The following is a 23408-nucleotide window of genomic DNA, read 5'->3' on the forward strand; positions in this document are numbered from 1 at the left end:
AAAAAAAAAAAATACTTATACCAATAATCTAGTAGCAAGAGGACTGTACAGAGCACCTGGAACTGGGGGATATAAAGACAAATAAGAGCACAACACTTACAAACTGAGTTGATTGGGACAGCACTTGGCTGTGTGTGCCCACGCTCCAGGCATACAAAGTCTAATAGTGTGTAAAGGATTCCAACAACACACATTTTTCACATTGCTTTTTCCCTTTCATCAACATTACACAGAAACACACATGTCCAAATATAGGAATTTGCCACTGATGCATACAGTAATGCAAGATCAAATTAAGATAAAAAGAGAGAAACAGTTAAAGAATTGAAATATAAAGGGCATCTATATTCTGCCTGGGAATCCACTAACGAAAAGACTTGTTTTGAGATACAGCAGAGCATTTTACTAAGAAATTAGTATTCTGCTTTATGAAGGTGTAAGGATTTCTGATACATAATGCATATCAGACCTCTTTGAAATGACATCCTATTAAATTGGAAGATTCAAATGTAAAGTGGAAGAAAAAGGTTACAGAAATAATGAAAGAATTGATTACATAATCTACCTCCTTTTGAATAAAACCAAAAATCATGTTGCTATATAAAATGCAGAACTAATACGCAAGTGTCTTTCAGCATGTTTTGTTATGTAAATGACACAGAATTCTAAGAAAGGCATTAAAAAATACATGGTGGTCTTTCCTACAACAGTCTGAGACAAGGGGCAAATATACAGCATTAGTGGAGGCCACATGGAAAATGCCTTGGCCAGGAAACAAAAAAGAAAATGAAAAATAAAACATTCCAGAGAATGTAACAGACCAAACTTCCACCATTCTCAGACCAGCAAAAAGAAATCATTCAAAACAGTTTAAAAATGAAATGGTTTTGCAAATCTTTATATTTAACCATATATTTTTATTATTATTTCTTTTTTCATGGGAAAACCTCTGACCAGCTCCAATCACTTAAAAAACTTATGCTCTTTTCAGAAAAGTGTAATTTCCAAACAATAATATTAATTCCCTGACATGAACCCCAACAGTCATCTTTTCAACTCAGAGCCTTAGGAAAGGCTCTCCAATGAATCTCAAAGTGCTGCAGCAACCAACATGTACACTAATCAATTAAGAACCAGGGGGATTAAATGCTATTTGCATACTCTCCTTCCAGGAATTTAAATCAAACCCAGAACAATGAGAAAAATCTCTTGGGTCAGCCTAACTCCAAGACAGCAGGGCTGTGGGCTACGCCTCGGTCCTGACGCCTTCCAAGCTCACCCAAGCATTGCCCTCAAATCCAGGCATGCAGCAGGACTTCAGAGGGGGATCAGAGAGGGACAGCCTGGCACTACGGAGGTCTGAAGCTGCTATCCCAAGAAATCCTCCTTTTCTACAAGTCCAGTGCAGGATAAAAGGATCTGAATCAGGCTGAAAATCTCTTTTTTTTTTTTTTTAATCTCTCATGAATAACTGCAAAAAGCTTTTAAAGGTCATATCCCACTCCTGTCCATACATCTAACAGCTTCATCCTATGTTAGATTAATTTTAAAAAAATACATTAAGCTCCCAATGTAGAATTTGACACCACTGCTTTTGCAATCTTATCATAATATTCCATTACTCGCTTTAGATCCTCCAACGCTGCAAGCAATATATAAGAGCAGTTGTTACCTCTTCTTCCCTGGCGGTCCTGGCAGTTCTCGGGAAGGCAGGGGCCCCACACCGACCAGGCGGACACCATGCACTCAGACAGGCACGGCAGGTTACACAGCTGGGAGGCGGAGGGAGCAGGACCCAGGCATAGCTTCCCATCAACTGGTCTAGTAACTAAAAGAAAAAAAAAAAAAGAGAGGAAAAAAGAAAAGCAGGGCTGTAACTTTGCCCTGACCAACACACAGAGCTCTGAAGTTTCCTGCTGGCCTTAGCACCTGAATGCACCAAAAGCCAGTACTTCTTTAGGGTCTTACCTACAGAGCAAAAAGTTAATCCTCTCTTCAGCAAGGCACGTAAAGTTTTATCTAAACCATCTATATTCAGCAGGCCAGTTAAGACTATGCTTAATGGTAAACAGGTGCTTTAATAATAAATTCAGTGCTGATTTTCTACAATGCTAGAGCAACAAACTGGAATCTAATCCCCCGCATTTATGGCCAAGGAGACCTCTTTACACCAAATTGAAGAGAAAAATGTATAAGAAGGAAATCCAAAAAGCTCATGCTGCAGTTGGGAGCCAGGCAGAGGCAGGTGACAAAAGCCTGAGCACGGGGGAATCTCCCCATACCCATCCCCTTCAGGGGCACCGTCACCTCTGGATTACAGATGCAGGAGCCAGACCTTTGAATTTTCTTCATCTACTTTCAATAAAATTGAGCAGAGCTCTTGGTTTCTTTTACACACACGTAATTCAGAAAGTGTCTTTCCTGCCTGGGAGGTGAGACGTTTATTTGAATTACCTGCACACAAGGCAAGCATGGAACTCCAAACCTCTTTATCTATGAGATGAGCCGACCCCAAACTCTGCCAAAGTACCAATTTTGTTCATACTGACAATATCTTTGGAAAGCTGATTCCCTTTGTATTTTCATTTATCATAAGAGATTTCTAGTTTCAATTAACTTCTCTTGCCTTTTTATTTGGAGCAGAGGGAGGAAGGAAAAGAAACGGAAAGACTCTTAAATCTATCTTCTGAGTCATTATATGATATTGCGTTTTAATTACATTATGAGCTGATTTTGGCTGTCTCTTTAGATAAATCAATATCAAAGCAGTCTTTCAAAAGGCAAAGGCTTGTTTGAGTTTACTCTGCCATGGTATTACCAAGGCTTCATTAATTTTTATAGCTACTGAGTTTGCTTTATCCTCATTTTTATTTTTAATGTCTATTTTTCTTTGCTTCCACGCATGGAATTGACTTTAAAAGACTTTATAAAAATATGCCAAATATATGAGTAATCATTTCTTTTTCTGATATTCTACCACTTTCTTTAAAATTAATCATTTGAAGAAAAACACAACTTTTTTTTTTCAAAACACAAGAGTTCAGTGCTAAAAATCCCAATAAATTTTGATTTGCACATCCTGAAGCTGAGACTTAAAACCAATATCAGTGCTTATGGTTCCAGCTCATCGGAATAACAGGATTAAACAACTGATGTGATTTAATTCTAAGCTGAAAGATAATATGTTAGTAAAAAAGACCATTTTCTGAATGATTTCTGAGATACTGTAAAGCCTTTGAAATGTTCATTTAGAGATTACAAAAAGGTGACATAAATCCAATTCCGCTGAACGCTAACATAAACAGAACTTTTCTAGAGACCTTGCAAGTGAAGCGACAGACAAAATGAGATAAATATTAGAGTTTTAAGGATAAGAGTATTTTTTCACCAAGAAGTCTCATGCATGGCTTAACCTGCCTTTCAGCATCAAGCGCTGCAAAACTGTATCAGTTTTGGAGAGTTCACTTGAAGAAATGAGAGGAAATAAGTTTGAGTGCATATGGTCAACCCAAGGAATAAAGTCCAGTCCTACTTTGCTCTAACCCAAGACATCGCTGTTAGCAACGGCTCTTTCTCCCTCACCGATTTTTAAATTGTTTCTATATTGCCATTTAACTATCTAAATGTGGAAGTCACTAGATAAAGCAGGCTGGTTCTCCTGCCTTGAAAACTAACCAGCTAACACCAGTGGTGCCAAGGGTATTTTAAACGGAGTTTGGGTAAAAGAAAGATAAGAAAGATTGACTACAAAAAGTTAAAGGGGCAGGTTTTTATTGGTAGGCAGAGCCTATCAGCCATCCCAGACTCATGGAAGACTCCTTCCTATTTTGGAGAAAACCCTGCCTTCCTCTCCCTGTCAACCACTTTCCTGCTCCTCCTCCTCCCTCAGGCTGATGCCCTATTTAATTCTAGCACTGGTAACTCTTTTGCAATGTCCTACTTGTCACTAGAATAAGACTGCTTGTTTACCCACTTCCTTAAGTAATTCTATATATTCTGTAAAATGTAAACCGGAAAATACACAGACTATTCTAATCAAATACCCAAATATACTCTAGATCTGTGCCAGTTCATACTCACTCTACACTGACCACAATCCTCCAGTGAAAGTCTTCAAGAACAAGACAAGAACAATAAGAAAAAAGCTGCATTAATAAATTCACGTACAATAGCATCCTTTTCCAAAACCAGGCAGGTATAGTGAGCCACACTTTCCAGCACAATAGCCAGAGCGACTGGATGGACCAGCGGGGTCCTCTCTAAAAGAGTTTCAACCCTTCTTCAGCCATTTGATTGACAACTCTGATTTCCATCAGTTGACTTCCATCAGTTTTATTTAACAGCATGATGTGATTTTCCATTGCTATTCTTTCATACTCTATTAAATACCTTGGCAGTTTTTTGTTTGTTTGTGGGTTTTTTATTTTTTAATGAACTATAAGGTGGGTTTTTTCTGTGAATCTTTTAAACACCAACATTCTCACGCATGCCAGCCTCCAAAAAGGCACAGATAGCCTGGCTGGGGACACCCTGTTCAGGAAAAAAACCTCACATTATATCTATGATAAATGAACACAGCTGCTAGGACTGTCTTTATGTACCAGGCAGCCTTCTGATTCTGCCCAGTAATTGACTTTGTAATGGCATTTTCCTACATTCATACAGAAAAAGTATTTTTTGTGTATTTATTTTCCTTGCAAAAATATTAGCCACGTTTTGGAGGGAAGGGGAAAAGCAGAAGCCAGGGAAAAGAAAAGTGAGAGGGGGAGGCAGTATCTCTGATTCAAGTAGCCGCTTATTTATTACACTTGTTCGTACCTTTTAAAATCCCATGTTCTTCCCAATCTATAGAACAAACTTGAAAAAGCAATCAAGTACTAATCTGGGAGCCCCTGAAACATTGCACATTTCTATAGCTGTTATATTGGATCTATCCCTTATAAATGCAACCACAGCTGTTCCCAGCACCACTGTCTGCCTCAAGTTTGAATTTTACTATTTGCTGTTATTTTCAGGTTATTGCTACCAGCAGGAGATAATAAATTGGGTTCTAAAGTATCTTGTTTCCCTACATATTTTTACTGAGGTAGTGATTTGGAGGAAGAGTGGAAGAGGAAATCAGCTCTGATACGATTCTTTCCATAATGTAATTTTAAGCCAATAAATAAATTATCTGTGGATATAGTCATACGGACACACACTTGGAGGCATACATCCCAACGCTATGTTAAAAAGCATTCATGGCCAGAGAGAGAAATTTATAGGACAGCATCTTGGTTGCAGTGATTCCTTTCAAATTTAGTTTTTCATCTCCTCCGGAGGTAAATAACACTTTTTTTCCTTGAATTCATTTCCCTTTTACAATGAAAAAAACCAAATATTTATTATATTAACACCTAAATGAGACATTTCTAAATATCATTAACATATCTGGAATACAAGTAAAGAATATCAGGGCTTTCTTTTATATACTGGTGCAGCCATATTTTAGCTAATATTCAATTCCCAAGGCAAAAAATCCAGATGTTTACCATATCATATCTTTTGGCAAAACTAAGCCAAATTAATGATTGCCAGGGTACAAGAAAGGGATGGCCTATCTTTTAAAAAGTTCTTACTGCCTTTGCCAGGACTTACAAACCAAAGACACTTGGATCAATACGAAGGGAAATTACTTGAGAAAATCACAAAGGAATGAGTTGTGTTATAAAAACACCTACATGTGTATAACACAATAGGGATAAACCAGCACATTTGTAAGTAATTTCTCCAACCTGAAAGACTTGCTTTGATAGCAAAAACAAAAGATTAGACAAAGGAGAAGTGGTGAATGTAATTTAACTAGCCTGGTAACAGCGCCAACTCCAGTCCAGTGCATCCCCACACTAAAAAGCCTAATGCACCCCATGCCTGACGGATAGGCTGCCTTTATGCTTTTAAGAAGAATCAATTAGTTTTGAAGCCACAAGGCACAAAGTTGAAGTCCCATTTTCAATTAAAATCTACTTAATAGACAAGAAACAAAGTATGAATAGAAGGCTAATCACAGCATGAAAGACTGTTAATAGCGGATTGCCAAGAGCAACAACGGTTTTAATGTATTTCAGAACAATAAAGATCCTTGCAATTTTATTAAAGTGACACAGTCTATTAGCACTCCATGGAATAAAAAGTTTCCCTGTGTCCATATCCTCTGCTGTACAACAGGATCCTGATCCCAGCTGGGATATTGTGTTGCCTCACTACAGCAGAATTTGTAGGGATTATCAACAGAAACCGCAGATCTGGCAAAAAATCAGAGTGAACACGGGGCTTCCCACCAGCAGTCACACGACTGAGCACACCAGAGGTGACAAGTCATTAAGAGTGTCCAGGAAAAACAGTGGAGGCAATAGGGATGCTGGGATGCCAGTGACGGCAATGACAGGAAAGAAAAACGCATTCTCCAGGATGTTTGAGCCTTGTAGGCTGTTATCCGGAAAAGGCCACCAGACGCTGGAAATCACTGGGACATACAATCAGAGAGGGTGAGAGAAGCCACAAGGGAAACAGGGAAGAAAACCCAAAGGTGGGAATATACTTCACGAAAGTCTCATAAGAGTGTGAACTTTGCCCGTCGGTAGTTTTAGCATGCATTCAACAGGTAGCTTTAGCGTGCATTCAACAGGAAGGAGCACCAAGGAGCAGAAATCTGTTCTGTGAATTCAAATCACTCCAGGAGTCCTGGTACCACAAGAAAAGCACCACTATGGATGTATTTATCATACTGGGACATGGTACAGGTGGCCCAAAGCTAAGCTAGTGACACGCTAAACTAGCTCATGGCATGGCCATGCCAGCTCGGATCCTGAAAGCAACAGAGCCGCTCCACACAGAGCTGGCCTGAGTTCACAACATAAATCAATCTTGAATGCCTCCTGATCCAGAACCAGCCCAGCCACCGTTGGCTTCGTTATCTCTCCCCAGTGTCCCAGTTCATGGTATACCCTTCTATATACAAATCCTTTTATTTTTTCACTGACTCAACAGTACTGTTTGAACACAATGCAGCTCCCTGTCCTCACAAAAACAACAGGACAAAATTACTCGGAACAAACCATCACTGTTTTGAATAAAATTAATGCAGTTCCAGTGGTAGAAAATAATGACAAAAATACAAACGCAATTAAAATCTTAGCTTTCAGAGATAAAACCCTGAACTAAAACCCAGTATTTCATTTGAACTGACCGGGCAGCATATTATTTGCTACATACCAAAGCCAGCTATATAAATAAAAGTATTTATAAAGGGATAAATATGTCATGATCATATCAAATACCTTGTTAACAAAAAAGGGCATATTTTTATTAAGGCACCTTTTAGAAGGTGCACTTCTTTCACTGTCAGTCTTTTTATACATTATTCTCTTCATTTTACTTTAATTAGTTTCTAGACATAAAAGAATGGAAAATATTACATCTCTAAAAGACATTAGGGAAAATATTTTTCCCCTAATGGATTCAAACTAAAATTTTTGAAATACACATTTAAACACTACTGTCAAGCACCACAACAATCTGAATAAAATAATTTCCTCTCTTGCTTCTGAAGGGTTTCCCCCGAAGAAGCCAGCTGTTACATATTTATTTTTCCATTATGTGAGTTGTGTCTCATAAATTCTGCTCAGCATTTGGTGAGCTTACAGATCAATAACTCAGCATCCCAGCAATATAAATCTGATGCAGACTTGCCTGAATATATTTTACACTTCAGAGGTGTATTTCTCATCTTTTCAAGCCAGTTCGGTCATTCCAATGATAAATAACTAGCTTGGGATGAGCGGGATCCTTAGAGGGGGCATTCTTCCCCCTGAGAACATCGTTTCTGTGATTCAGGTCAACTAAGCTCCAGGCTGGAAGCTCCTGTTGCTGTACCACAAGCCAGCTGAACAAAGCTTCTTTCACACTACTGCTGACCATCAGTTCTCTCCCCACGGTGGTCCTAGTCAACTCTTCTCATTACTAATATATTCTAACCTATTCCTTTTCGATTTCATAAACCAGACAAGGACAACAGGATTTAAACATCAAAGTCCCTAAATTCAAATTTCCATAGAATAAATCAATCTTCTCATTCCTGCAGATCCACCAGCATAAACTGGGGGGGGGAGGGGGGGGGGAGAGGAGGAAAAAAAAAAAAAAAGAAGAAAAAAAACCCAGTGTGCATTTAATGTAGAGCTCGTACTCCACACAGGGTTCATATTCATTCCGACAGTGCATATCCCGCACTAACTCCTACGGACAGCTTATCTCCATCAACACAGTCTTCTCCCAATAAATATGCAGGGTGGTAACAGCCATAAATGATAACAACCTGCAGAACTAACTTACTGTTTCTAAAGAGTCAGACCTGGGGGCTCACAAGACAGCTAGCAGCCCTGGGGGTGGTGGCATGTTCAAATAGGACTCTTCATTGGTATTTTTCCTCTTCCTGAAACTACTTCCATAGTTTAATGAGCAGACACCACATGTACCAATTTGAAACACTAATCCCTCAGAAGACTCACATTGGAAGATCATGATTCAGAGCAGAACAAAGAACTTGCAGGGAAAAAATGTGGCACCCTCATTAGGAAACAGAACGTACAGAGCAAAGGTGGCAAACCCACATATTTTAGAGCTAAAAAAAGACAAAGGGGCAGAAAGAAAGGGATGAGAATTAAAGGGATGAGAATAAATGTAGAATAACACAAGATACAAATGAAAGGAGTCCTCAGATTCATCTCTATACAACTCCAAAGAGACACTAATTTCTGGAAAATAAAATACAGTGCCAAAACATCTCCCATATGGGAATTAAGAATTGTCTGAAAAGTTCACTCATCAGATAAGAAAGGATTAGACATTTTTGACTATCAGAACTAGGGAGAAAGCTTGATATTCTGTGGAAAACAAGTAAGGAGAAATGCCATAAAACTATTGTTTGGAGACTTGTATAAGCAGGACCTGGTGAATCCATATTGACTCCTTGCAATAGCCTGTTCCTTTACAAGCCTGGACATGACATCCATCACCTTTCCAGGGATGGAGATGAGGCTGAGGCTGACCTGATTATCCTCCCTCTCTTCTCTGCCTTAGTGAGACCACATCTGGAGTGCTGCATCCAGTTCTGGGCCCCCCCAGTTTAAGAAGGACAGGGAACTGCTTGAGCAAGTCCAGCAGAGAGCTGCCAAGATGCTCAGGGGACTGAAGCATCTCCCTTATGAGGAAAGTCTGAGAGACCTGGGTTTGTTCGGCCTGGAGAAGAGAAGACTGAGGGGGGATCTCATCAATGCTTATAAATATCTAAAGGGTGGGTGTCAAGAGGACGGGACTGGACTCTTTTCAGTGGTGCCCAATGACAGGACAAGGGGCAATGGGCACAAGTTGGAACACGGGAAGTTCCAGCTAAACATGAGGAAAAAACCCCTCCCTGGGCGGGTGCCAGAGCAGGGGCACAGGCTGCCCAGGGAGGCTGTGGGGTCCCTTCCCTGGAGACATTCACACCCCGCCTGGACGCGGCCCTGTGGCCCTGCTCTGGGTGTGCCTGCTCAAGCAGGGGGGTTGGACAAGATGATCTCCAGAGGTCCCTTCCAGCCCCTGCCAGTCTGTGGTTCTGTGGCTTAGATGAAAGTGCAGGGGAACACTTTCACTTTCAGACCAGCTGGGGATTCTGACAGTAAAGCGGCTTGTAAGACAAAAATACATAAGTAAATACACACAAGGATGGATCAGAAAGTAACATTGGACCTGAAAAGGTACTTGAGTATTTACTGAGTCTTGAATTGTACACAGACTAAAGGAGTTTTTGCTGCTACAGCTGGTGACATACAAGTTTATAAAAAAAGCTGACGTAAGATGAACCAGGTGGAATTGCATTCTAAAAATAAAGCAAAATGGGTATAGGCTGGTGAACTATAGTGGATTAAGTCAAGAAATTATGTCTGCTGACAGGTGAGGGTTGAATATCTCTCAAAGGAAAGAGGGGTATAAAAGTAATAGAGACTTCTGTAAGAAAAAGTTTTGCAGGGTAACACTAAAAGGCATCTAAGAATAACGAAGACACAACTACATCACATACCTGCTATTGAAATCCAAGATCAAATAAAAACAAATATATGGAGACAAATATGATGGAGGCACTCATTAAGCAAAAAAATTGTAAACAAAACTTTAGAACCTTGTAGAGGTATGAGAATTTGAGGTGGATTTTCAGATGGGAAAGAACAAAGGTTAAGAAGATAGGAAACTGCAATGATTTGCTGGTAAGATGGTAACAAGAGATACATTTTATTAGCCAAGTTTACTATGCTGGGTAAACAATAAAGAAGATTCAAGAAAGAACAGTATTTCACAAAGGTCTTTTCAGTCCTATAATTAAAACTTAAGCAGACAGGCTCCAAAAAACATTATAAGGAAATTCTGAAAATGAGAGGTAAATTGGATCTCATTCAAACAAGTAAAAAAGAAAAAATGTCAAGATATACAAGACACAAATTTTACAGAAGAATGACAGGGCAGGCAGATCCTAGTTAGAAAGCTACAAAAATTATGGAGAGAACAGCAATCGCAGTCACTAGGGAGAGTAGGTAACTAGTTCAGAGAAGAGAGGGGAAGCTTCTGGAGGAGTTTATAAAGCATGTCATCCCCCAGACTACTGATAAACAGTTATAGTCTCTGGATACATCCAAAAAGCAAAATTTAATTAGAAAACAAAAGGATACTCCCTGGCCTTCAGGAGACAAGTTAAAAAAATCCTGAGGAAGAATATTAAATGTAGGAACCTCATGAGTTTATTAACTGTTTGAACATAAATACAGACACCATTCCCAGACTCTAAGAGGAATTTTAATTCCCATATTATTGGACTTATTTATTGTGATTCAGAGGAGAGTTGTATTTCCAAGCAAGGAGAGAGATTTAATAAACTTATCATTGAATACTTTCTCCATACTGTTACTAAATGTCTTTTTTGTTGGTACATGGGATTGTTCGTTAGTGATGTTCACACAGAGTAATTAAAATTTATTGTGGGAAAACACATTTCAGATAACTTTGTATAAAAACAGTCAGAAAAATCTTAATTCAGAAAAGGCCACTTCTTTTCTGGAGGTATGAAGAAGAGTAACCTCCACCATGTCTCCAGTTTGTTCCAGGCACAGGGATCAGGGAGTATCCAGAGATGAAGGACAGAAAGGGCACATCGGAGCTGTACCGTAGGTAGCTCACTTGCATATTCTATGCTACTTTTTGTGCAAAATTTGTCTTCTCCTTAGAAGCAACATCATTTCAAACATGTAGATTTGCTGCTTCCATCTCTGGATATCAAAAGAATAATGATAAACTTGAAGTATTAGATGGCCACCTCTCTGAGAAAATTAAGCATTATAAATTTAAATGTGTTAAAATTCAGTAAGATACTTAAAGAAAAAAACACAAGGATCTGTTTAAAGCTAATTATGTTAAAGTTCAGTCTAAATTAACAAAAGCGTAACAACTGAATAGAGATGTGGATTCCTTGGACAGAATAGCTAACATTAAGAATAGCACAGTCTCTCAGCTTATGTGCCTGTACATTGGCTTACCTACGTACACAGAAATACAGATATCTGAATGATAAAACACTTAACACATTTACTAAGTGTTCCCTGCCAGCTTTGTCCAGACGTAAGAGTCTCAGAATGCAAGAATATTACAAAGGACTTCAAAGACTGGAAGACCTTCTGCCTCCAAATACTCATCACCCATGCTAAAAGTATGGACTTCCTCCTTAAGGCCTAAAAAATACGTAACTTCACTTGGATCAAGACAAGAATTTCTCAGTTAGGTCATCTATTGGGGAAGAAAGATATGAAATCTTACCAATGCATTTCTGAAAGTAATACTTGTGTGAAAGTTTTCCACTTCCAGTATCTTCAAGTTGGAATTTTATAGTGAAAATATAGAAAGATTTCAGCAGACTTAACCTTCTGAATAACTGATATGTAGGGACTCAAGAAGACAGGGGCTCCCTTTCTAACTATACACGTTTTAATAAAAGAAGAAATAGATGGGAAGACTAAACAAATGAAAAATGGGAGAGAGATCCTTGGGGGATAAAAGAGCTTTGAGTAATATGTATGAATACATAACAGATGGTACCTGTCTCCAACTAGGATTCAATATATTTTATCCAAGAATGGTGCTGGGGAGACCATGGGACAAAATCTTCTTTCACATATGTCATTGGGCCTAGGTCCAAATTCTTACTGGAAGTAACCAGAAGAATAACAACGGTGATGGATGGTAATATCCTATTAGACTCGCTTGTTTGATTCCTGAATGATCCCTTTAAGGACACTCAAGAGGCAAAGAAAGAAAAATTACTGTACTTTTGACAGTAGCAATTAGACTTTGTATTTGCTTATACCTAGAAGGATTAACTTCCTCATCTTCTCCCCATCACTGAAAAAATGGTACAATAAAACACGAGACGCCCCAGTGATGAATAAAAGTATTCTATCAGATCACCAGAACAGAGGCCAGAAAAGATGTCATTCCTTATTTATACAAAGAAAAAGCTGATCAGCTAGTAAATGAGACACACTGAATATTACTGGATAGGGAAGGATAACAGAGGCGGCTTTCCCTCTTTATATTTGCATGTGACTATGTTGACAGTAGATGGGGTTCTCACTTTCTAAGGACTACTACAAATCTGCACTACTGCTTTGGAACGGCAGTAGTAATTTATACCTTCTACAATTGCTCTGCATGTTTGGTTTTGTTAGTTGCCTATATGAAAATTTTTTTTATTTTAAAAATGAAAGGGTTAGAACTGTAAAAGCAAAGAAGAGGTATCCCAGTGTTGAGGGGAGAGCTTGCAATTTTTAAGTTGAACTGAACTTTGAACAAGGGGAAAACTTGCAGGTGATCACACACTGGATATACAGCACCAATGCTGCTACGAATTATGTTGGTGTAAGTGTTTCAGATGCACTCCTCTAATCTTGAGTAATTCACAATACTGAAAGAGAATAAAGCAGCATGCATGAAGTCAGCTAAAGCTCGCTGCTCATCAACTTGCCATACAGTGGCTGCACGGACCACAGAAGTGGTCAGAAGGACGAACACGGTCAAGAAATGTTACACACCTCTCATCAACAGCACTTTTCTTACTTTGAAAGTCATGTGCATCACATACTTGTGCAGAACAACAGAGAGGGGGTTGTGTTGGGAGAGCAAGGTAGTGCCAGATGTTTGGAAGAAGCAGCAACTGTGCATGGACTGAGCAGAGATTAAAATGGGTCTGGTTTTCTATAATTTCACAGTCTGTGAGGGATCCTAGGACACACTGGGCATCCAGAAAACATTTGCTTTGCCTTTGTAAGGAAATAAATCTAAGATATGATATTGTGATCTTATTATCTTACATCTCTGCTTAAGACCATATTCTGCAAGAGTACTGCACAGAGTAAATAAAACAGCCTAACATGAATTATACATCATGCGTCTGTAGCTACTCATTATTCTTCTAAAAGAAAATTAATTCACTTCCAGAGTCCAAAAACCATCTGTCTGCTCAGAAGTTGTGACAATATTATTTTTGCTTTCCCCTTCAAATCACAAGAAAGATTGTGTATCAATCTGAAGCAAAGGCTAAAGTCATATCTGGAATGGTGTGTGACATCTTTTTTTATACTTTAAACCAGAACTAAAACCACAGATAAATGGATTCAGCTACCAAGGGGCTGGGCTACTTAATATACAAGAGAGGAAGAAAACTCAACTCCAAGCAAAATTTAGCTCCTTCACCCTTTGAAGTCTCCCCATACAAGCACCCCCACAGAACTGGCATCAGCACAGCCCAGAAGGTCATGGCTCCTGGCAGTTCCTCAGGACCTTGAGGACCATGCCCTCCTGCTCCCCCCAGTGCCCAGTAACACCTCCCTATGTAAGCATGGATACAATGAGGGCATTAGCTAGCTGAAGTCTACTGATGACTGCATGTTATCTTTTTCTTTTCCTCTCTCATTTCTCTTACTCAGACCTCCTTGGGCCAGACAATTCAGAATGACCCTACACACATACCTTCCTTCAGTCGGTGCATCCCAAGCTCCATGGTGATTTGGACACAGTAGACCTCCCGGGTTTGTATGCCACCTCCACAAAGGCCTATGTGCTTGTGACGGCGAGGGTCCTGCTGGTCAAGGAGGAGAGACACTTGGCAAGCTGTCCATTCAGAAGTCCTCCAGGCAAACCTTGGGACATAAAAGAGACCAGCTAAAACAAGCTTTTGAGAAGACTATATGGGTGAGGGAGTGGTACTTTATTACATGACAAAATACAATTGGTTTAATCTTTATAACAGGACTTCCCAGTTCAAAACGGGGAATGTTCTGAAACATTTTGAATGTTAAATTTACAAAGGTTAAGTATTTGTTATTTGTCTGGAGTCCTTGCGTAAAATTTTTCACACAGCACTAATCTCCAAAGCATTCCAAAACACTAAATCATCCTGACAAACCCTTTGAGCAGGGTGTAAAGAAGGAATGGAGATTAAGAGGTTCGATTAAGTGAAAAAACTAGTTTTCAAACATGTGGATCAAACCACTAAACCACCTCTCTCTGCCAAAAACTGAACACCTCACTCTGAAATGCACTTAATAGTTAAACCCTACATACGTCAATGGAGCTCCAAGCACTGGACAGCTTTTCTACAGGTAACAGATTTATAAACGCCTAGGGCACTACCAATTTCTTCAAGGGATTGGCTGAAGTAACTCAGTTCTCTCATTTCAGTTTCCAGAAGTTGTGATACACAGCAAGCTCTAGATAAAAATATTTTCTTTCTATATTCACTTCACACCTACAGAGCATTAATGGTTTTCAGGGAATGATAACGTTCTTGTCACAGGTATGTGAATGCTGTACAGACAATCGTCACTGGTACGTACCAGCTTAAATGCCAGGAAGAAAACTAGAGGGAAAACAGTACTGTGTATCAGCAGAAAGCAAAAATTATTTCCCCATCATGTCTGAAAATGCAGAGCGTATTTCTAATACAACAGTTTTCAGAGGCATAATTCATTTTGATTCACAGGTCACAGTATCAGTGGAGTAAGAGCCTGAAGTCTCTCTTCAGCTTCCCAAACACAAATCTTAGGCAATATTGTTTTTATAACCAATCTGTTCACACTTCTGCTGCTTTATTCCTTTGCTCCTCTAAATTTCATAGTTTACTTTTTCCATACAGTCTTTGTTGGTTTTGTGTAATGTAAATGATGCAAAATAATTTCCTTCTTTTATCCTCAGGATAAATGCTCTCTTCTCTTACAGCAGATCCACGGTTGTTAAAACTACGTATGTTTGTTAAGCTGCTGACTGATCACTGTAAGCTCAAGCGCAATGGGGTGCCTCTGAGAAAAAGCCTTCCACACTGCAATTTTGTGTATTCTCCATAGCAAGTACCTGTTTCTGACTACAGTGATGGCAAGGAAACACACAGCTCAAAATTATGTGAAAAATAAACACATTAGCTTGCCTGAGCACACATCAATGTCCTCTTAACCTCTTATGTTGTAAATATGGGCATAAGAATGATTTCTAGCCACAAAGCACTTATGAATTTTGTAACATGATCATGGAAAACGTTTGTGAATACTGCCAATTATTTTTAATTTACAGGTACTTTTCAGATGAGCTGTCATGCTCTCTTAAATAATATGCAGTATCATGTGCAAATTTGGATACACTCATAGGTTTTATTACCAACAGAGAAAACAATAAAGAATACAGTTTTCACATGACAAGCGTGAAATACCTGAACTCCCACAACATATAAAGCACAGCCATGAATTTTTTTCTTCTAGTAGTTCCTTCAGGGAATTCCTAATCACATTTCTTGGGCCTGCAGTGTTAAATGCAACCTACCTCTTATAATAAAGGCAATGAAAAGTGCTCTTCATCAAACACCGGGTGAAGAGGATTCCTCCTCCACACCACTTCAGCACATCGTGCTCTTCAGGTCTACACTTTCAAAACTAAAAGCTTAAATATAGAACACACATCTTTCCACAGCCATGGAAATAGTTGTTTTAGGGAAGTATTTCTTAAAACAGTAATTGACTAAAGAAAAAAATGATTATCAATAACTGGCATAGGTAGTCAGCTGTGAACTCTAGATCCTAAAGACTCATTTCCAGAGGTGTGAGCACCTGCTTCTCCTATTCAGCAAGAGCTGTGGGAGTTAACAACTATCAAAATTAGGCCATCAGTGATTAAAATTATGCAAAATAACTAAATCTGAGCTCAGAGATAATTAAACTTCATCAGCTGCTGAATGTAAAAGAAAAAAACAACCTCCCTTTAGATATTTTCACAGAGTAACTGGATCCTGTGCTACACTGCAGAGCTGTCTTCAATGAACAGCTATCAGGTGCTCCAGCCAGTGCCTGCTCTCCTGTGAGCAGCTTAAAGCCTCAGCCCCATCAGCCCACCTTGCTTTTTCCCAGCTGGACATGACTTCAACTGTCCGGAGTTTTCCAGTAACAAATCCTGACCTCAAGCATTAGTTGCTTAAAAGGTATACACTTTCACGGCCGTTAACAAGCCCACTACACCAGAAACAAATCCAAGGGATTGATATGGTTGATAAACCAGGCAAGGAATTTGCCTGGTTGACGTGGGGCAGGCAGTGGACATTGTCTACCTGGACTTCTCCAAGGCCTTTCATACAGTCCCCCACGGCCTCCTCCTGGAGAAATTGATGCGTTATGGCCTAGACAAGTGGTCTGTGCAGCGGGTGGGGAACTGGCTGACAGGCCGCACCCAAAGGGTGGTGGTAAATGGCTCCTTTGCCAAGTGGCAACCTGTCACTAGTGGGGTCCCCCAGGGATCGATATTGGGCCCAATGTTATTCAACATCTTTATAAGTGATCTGCATAACGGCATCAAGTGTGGCCTGATGAAGTTTGTGGATGACACCAAATGGAGTGGGGAAGTAGACACTCCAGAAGGGAGAGCTGCTCTGCAGGGAGATCTGGATAGGCTGGAAGAGTGGGCCAGCAAGAACCTTATGAAGTTCAACAAGGACAAGTGTAAGATCATGCGCCTGGGAAAACATAATCCAGGAGTGCAGCACAGACTGGGATCCACCTGGCTGGAGAGCAGCTCTGTGCAAAGGGACCTGGGGGTCCTGGTGGGCAGGAAGCTCAACATGAGCAAACAGTGTGCTGCTGCGGCCAAGAAGGCCAATGGGGTGCTGGGTTGCATCAAAAAGGGCATCGCCAGCAGAGAGAAAGAAGTCATTATCCCGCTCTACTCAGCACTTGTCAGGCCACACTTGGAGTACTGTGTACAGGTCTGGTCCCCGCTGTACAAAAAGGATGTGGACAGGCTGGAAGGGGTCCAGAGAAGGGCCACCAAGATGATCAAAGGACTGGGAAGCTGCCATACGAGGATAGGCTGGGAGAACTGGGTTTGTTCAGCCTTGAGAAAAGGAGGCTCAGAGGGGATCTCATCACCATGTACAAGTACTTAAGGGGTAGCTACAAAGAAGATGGAGACTCCCTTTTCACATGGAGTCACATGGAGAGGACAAGGGGGAAGGGACACAAGTTGCTCTTAGGGAGATTCCGACTGAACACCAGAGGAAAATTTTTCACACTGAGGACAGTCACCATTGGAATAATCTCCCCAGGGGAGGGGTTGACTCGGCCACGTTGGACACCTTCAAGAGTCGTCTGGACAGGGTGCTGGGCCATCTTGCCTAGTCTGGGCTCCTCCTAGAAAGGTTGGACTAGATGAACCCTGAGGTCCCTTCCAACCTGTGATTCTGTGATATCCCACTGAGTGGGAAGCCTAATGCAAGACTTTTCCAGACAGATGCAGTGACCTCCGACAGCTTTGTGCCAGACTTTTTGCAGGGTTTTAAGCAGCATGGCTGATACTTGGTATTAGTTTGTCCATCTATAGATTACACTGAAGACAATGAGAGTTCATGTTACTCAGCAAAGAGAAACTGCATAATCTCTACTTAAATTTAATCAGAAACTTGTTAATAGTCATTAGTAAAGAACAGAGTCTACTGGCTGGCAAACACCTGAGGTGTTTTTGTAACTTTGGCAACCTCAGGCCAGTACTTGCAAATTAATAGCCATATCCACAGTGTTTTTACCACACAACTGTAATTTCTCCAATTGAACAAAGATGACCAAAGCCACCAATGCCACTTTGGACATTCTGTTATTAGAGCAGACCGTAGCAGAGATCCATTGTACCAGCATTAAGCTAAGGGATCCATACCACCCAGCCGCCTTGTGCTCCGTCCCCAGAGGGTGAAGAGTGTGATTACTCAGGAAGTGGAAGGGACATTATACATTTGGATCATCAAAGTTGGTCAGCTCCAGTGTACTTTTGTGTTCCCTATGCCAAAAACTGATGGTGTCGACAATGTCAAATGTCAATAGATTTAACATCTCGTTTTAACTCCTACTAATACCTAGGTAGATTGACACAAACTCAGTATAGTTACAGTCCTAGCAGGGACCCATATTTATCTACAGACCTCTTACTATAGCTAAAAAAAAAAAAATATCTCACCCTTTCCCGTCTTCCCAATAGGCTTTTTCCACTTTTTCACAATACTGTTTGAGTTACGGGAGGTCTAGCTACTTCCAAAGATTGACAGACCCTATTGCCAATGGTGAGAGGGCTAGCTAGATAATGCCCCAGTGGGGACCTCCAGAATCCACAGACAGTTATATCAGTCTGCTTAAGAAAATGAGCAAGCAAAAATTGCTAGTTTAGAAACAACAATGTAAGTTCTTTGGGTATGTAGGAGGGAACTTGGCTGGTAAAGCTGAACAGCTTTCCACATCATAAGCAGTGCTCAGAATTTCCCTGCTAAACAGAGTCCATTGAGGAAGCACAAGAGCAGGTTCTGCAGGTTTCTGTTACTATCAAGGCAAAGCATGCTCTTGCACTGCAACACCCAACCACGGCCACAGAAGTGTCCAATGCAGAGCTGGAAAACCAAAGCTTCACCATGGATGCTTCCTGATCTGAGGGGAGGCAACTAGGCTGCCCAGGTGATTCAAGGCCTTTCTTGTGTGCCCAAGATCAGTGAAGGTCAAAGGGCTGAAGAGTAGTGTTGCTACCACTCCCAAAGTGTAATTCCAGCCACCTACCAGCATGGTTCATTGCATTTCCTTTCAAGTCTTTCCTACTTCACACTTATGCCTTATCTTTAATTGGGGCACATAATGGGCCTCATTTACAAAGTGATACCATCACACCGGTATCTCAGCAGTAACCTCAAGCCTTTTGAAAAAATCAGGTCTTAAAACTTTCCCATTTTCCATCATTTAACTTCTGAAAAGCTTTGAATTTCCAACAAAGCAAAGAGGTTTTTTTACTAAATCACTGTCTTGTAACATAGCAACCACAAGCAAAATGTAAGATTTAAAGACATAATCATAATTCTGGAAAATCTATCTATTCCCAGTGAACAGGAAAGCTACACATCAAGGATAAAAATGATATAATACATTGTTTTAAAACTGATGACTCAGTGACAGCTATGCAACAAACAAGTGCTTGATATCTTTCCAATTTATAGTAACCTCCTGGTCTCTTTAGTCTATAGGACTTATGCTCTTAGTGCTTACAGAAGTTTTATGCCTGTACATACCTACTCACTTTAATTGAACTAGCCCAAATTTATATCACAGTAAAAGAAAGTAGAATCATCTCCTACGTATTTAAGCTCTTTAAGTGCTTGATCTAATCCCTTCAGAACAAATAACCAAAAGTAAAACAAAGCACAAAGCCCTGGAGTCCTACATGCAGTTACAGTGTTTTATTTTCTTCCATTTAAACTATTGATTAAAGAAGTTATTGTAAACTTCAGCTATAAAATTAAAAGGCCTTTCCCATTTAACAGCAAATTTACACTAATTGCCATGTACCTGTGATGGGACCTTTAACTTGTAGGCTTGCCATGGACATAGAGGTAATACTTAACAGGGCAGTTTTGAAGCTGAAGGTATTTTTTTCCCCTCTGGATCCTTTTAGAAGGCTGGAATATAACTTCACCCATCTCCCCCTTCTGAGTACAACTCTGCAAGTGCTCCCTCTTGAGCTCCTGCTTTTCTGTGTTGATGGATGTAGTCCACAATACGTACCTTCATTCAATCATGGAATGCTCCCTGTCCCTGCACTAAAAACAGCCTCTAGAGATCCCCTTTATTTCTCCTGCTCAGTCTTGCTCTCTTTCTGGCCTATTTCTGGTCCTCACCCGTTTTCTTTCCTGTGCCTGGAACATGCTTTGGAAAATTCTTGCCCAAAGAATAAAGCTAAAGGAAAGGCTACTTATCTTAAAATCAGCCAAAAAATTGCAAAGAGCAGATTTCCAGGAACTGGGAAAGTAAATAGGTGTCTCATCTTAAAAGATTTTAAGACTAATCCGATTCAGCAAACACATGCCAGAAAGAAAGAAAGAACAGTTTGTGTTGAGACCTCACAAATGAAGGAGGGAGCCTTTTATTGCTGATACGGAATCTCCTGAAATTAATCATCATCTTGTAAGGGGAAGAAAGAAGAGAACTGTTTGGAAAGCCTCAGCAAAGCCACAGATGAAGTAGTATATATTTAAGGGGAAAAAAGTATAATCTTTCTAGGTACTACACTGCAAAGAGAATCTGCTGTAGTAAGGAGAACAGAGGCATCAAAGACTTATATTATTTCATAGAGAATAACACTACATCTGTCTGTGGCTGAAGGCTCCTGCTTTCCAGTCTGAAGTAATTCCAGTATCCTGGTCACCAATACCAAACACCATCACCAAACCACCAGGCTGTGAACTATAACATGGACTGATAACACTCTCTACCAGCTGCTGACACTTAAATAATATACTTTAAAATGTTTGACTTCTGTTCATTAATACAAAATTCTGGCCCCCACATCCTTACGTCCAGCAGACCCATAGCACATACTGCAACATTACAGCTTTTCATTCCTGCTCATTTCTGCAGTATTAAATGGCCAAATTAAAGTCTAATAACCATGTGCTACTGTAAAATTCTCCTCAGTACTGCACCGTGTAAGAAGGTCATAGCCTACCCCCTGCATTTTGGGATATTACATCCCTAGAAATAACAATTAACGAAATACCTGAGTTGGTGTTTTGTTTTCTGTTTGGTTTTTGGGGGTTGGGTTGGGTTTCTGCCCCCCTCTTCCCCCATCTTCCCCCCCCCCAAAATATTTTTAGTTAAGTGGCTCTATTAACCTGTAAGTCTAATGTCATTTTCCTGGGCTAGCTCATTAGGCAGCATATCCTAGCTCACGCACATACTTCACTGGAGATGTTGCATGAAGGACTGAAGTGTGCAGGTATGGCAGGATGGGGAAGGTTTATGAGTTCATAGGCTCATGAAAACTGGGGCAGAGCAGTGATACACCAAAAGAATGTGTTTCCTTCTATACCAAGAGTGGCACCACAAGACAATTATCAGTGTTATCCAGGTTCTCACCATTTGGGCGCTCCTGGATCTACACCAAGCAAGCTACAATCGTTTGCACTTTAATACCGTGCAATGCCAGAAAGTAGAACTGAGAAAATAGGGACAGACACGTCTCTGTTCACTCCCTGATTAACTACCAGCCGGTCTACCCCAATCAGGTGTCACCTGCACCCACGCTCCTATACAAAATCAGCCAGACAATGTGTTAATCTATTGTCTTTGAAATTGATGTGCCTTTGGGCAGGAGCAAAAATCACTCCGTAAGAGTCTTGTCGTAGGATGTAATCAAGGAACAGATTTTATTTTTTTTTTATACTTCCTCTCTTCTGCTAGCAGGGTGCATAAAAACAATCAGCATTTGATTTTGAATAAACCCAGCGATGCAGAGACTTTATACAGGTTACGCCTTCCTAAGGAATGTATCTTGCAAAGGCTTTATCAAAGGTTTTGGCAGTATCTGGCAAAGCCCCAGAAACTCATGACTTGATCACTGAATAGACCTGCTATTAAACCTACTCATTCACAGACAGGGAGATTTGTCTGCATGCATATAAAATTTTATCAATCCTGAAGCATTTTACAGTCAATCTCAGAACATGTCACATGAAAAATTAAGTAATATTTTATTTTCTTTGCAAAGCAAACTAGCGACCCCCTACGCCAGCCTGGCCAAGTGTAACAGCATGGATTTGGAGACCAGAAAGGCAAGATCCTCACCTTCTGCCAGAACAAAGATTGTCATAAGCCAAGCAAGCACTCAGGGACTGCAAAGTTTCCCATTTCAAGAAGTACCTGGAGGGAAGCTGAGTAAAGTCCAAGCTATTACATCTGATCAGTTCCCATTTTCCTCAAGGAAGCCTGGGATATTTTTTATGGGGAGATGAAGGTGAATCGTTAAATCTTATGTAAAAGTTACAATTTCAAAGCCAATAAAAGCACGGCCATGGAGACCTGCCCAGTCTCTCTGCAGCTGAGGAAATTCTCCGAAACAGCAATCAGCATGAAAGCCCTTTCAGAGAACAAGAGTATCTGCTCTCCAATTTTTAAAATATTTAAATTTAAACTGTAGTGGGTGTAATTTAAATTTATTTCTATATATAAGTGTAATTATTATAATAGCAACAACGATAATAGCAACAATTACAAGAACATTACTAACAATAAATAATACCACTAATCATAGTTAACAATGATTAAATCAATGATCTTTTAGACACAGAGAGAAAGCATGACATGCAACCCTCTCCATGCACAAACACTGAGCAAGAAAGGTTAGCTTTGTACAAGGCAGTCATCAAACAGAGGCTTCTTTACTTCCAAAAACTAGGCTAAAAGCACTCACTATACCTGGGGCAAGGCTGCAGCAGCTCTTTCCCTCCCACGCCGCACGCTTCCCTCTCTTCCAGCTCCGGGCATTGCTTCCCGGTGCCCAGCGCCACGGTCCGCACACCGCGGTGCCGGCTCCGAAAGCCCGGGGCAAGATGGCCCCAGCTGCAGGTCCGTGAGCAGGTGCTCCACGCGGACCACTCAGATGTTTCGCAGTCTTTAGCGATGACACAGGACTTGAAGGTCAAAGGGACAGGATCTTGCACACAGAGGCTGTGATAAAAACACAGTAGAACAACTGAGGAGGCCTTGCTTAATAAATTTCCTTTTTTTCTTTTTCAAGCCAAAGCCCCACAGAAGAAATCCATGGTCATTCGGGGTTCATCAGAAGACCTGCATCAACACCAATACAATGAAAGTAAGAAGAGCTGTAATGCAGTGCACATAAAGCATTTCCAGGGAGTTCTGGGTGCAATCTTGCATGCCGAGTTGCTTGCAAATAATATACCTCATTTATTTCAAGTTAAAACAGATGCAAAAGGCACTATATTTGCTCCT

The 23408-nt window shown here is 40.4% G+C and overlaps 1 protein-coding gene across 2 annotated transcripts in view; it reads right to left on the minus strand.

Annotated features, from left to right (window-relative positions):
* THSD7B (thrombospondin type 1 domain containing 7B) overlaps positions 1 to 23408 on the minus strand; it is a 336705-nt gene that overhangs the window by 186229 nt on the left and 127068 nt on the right. For both annotated transcript variants that reach the window (XM_064451039.1, XM_064451040.1), the window contains exons 5-7: positions 22872 to 23123; positions 14089 to 14258; positions 1673 to 1828 (exon numbers count right to left, since the gene is read on the minus strand). In XM_064451039.1, the coding sequence (XP_064307109.1) occupies positions 1673 to 1828; positions 14089 to 14258; positions 22872 to 23123 (578 nt within the window). The remainder of the gene's footprint in view (positions 1 to 1672; positions 1829 to 14088; positions 14259 to 22871; positions 23124 to 23408) is intronic.

Source organism: Phalacrocorax carbo, chromosome 5 (assembly GCF_963921805.1).
Source record: "Phalacrocorax carbo chromosome 5, bPhaCar2.1, whole genome shotgun sequence".
Taxonomy (NCBI): domain Eukaryota; kingdom Metazoa; phylum Chordata; class Aves; order Suliformes; family Phalacrocoracidae; genus Phalacrocorax; species Phalacrocorax carbo.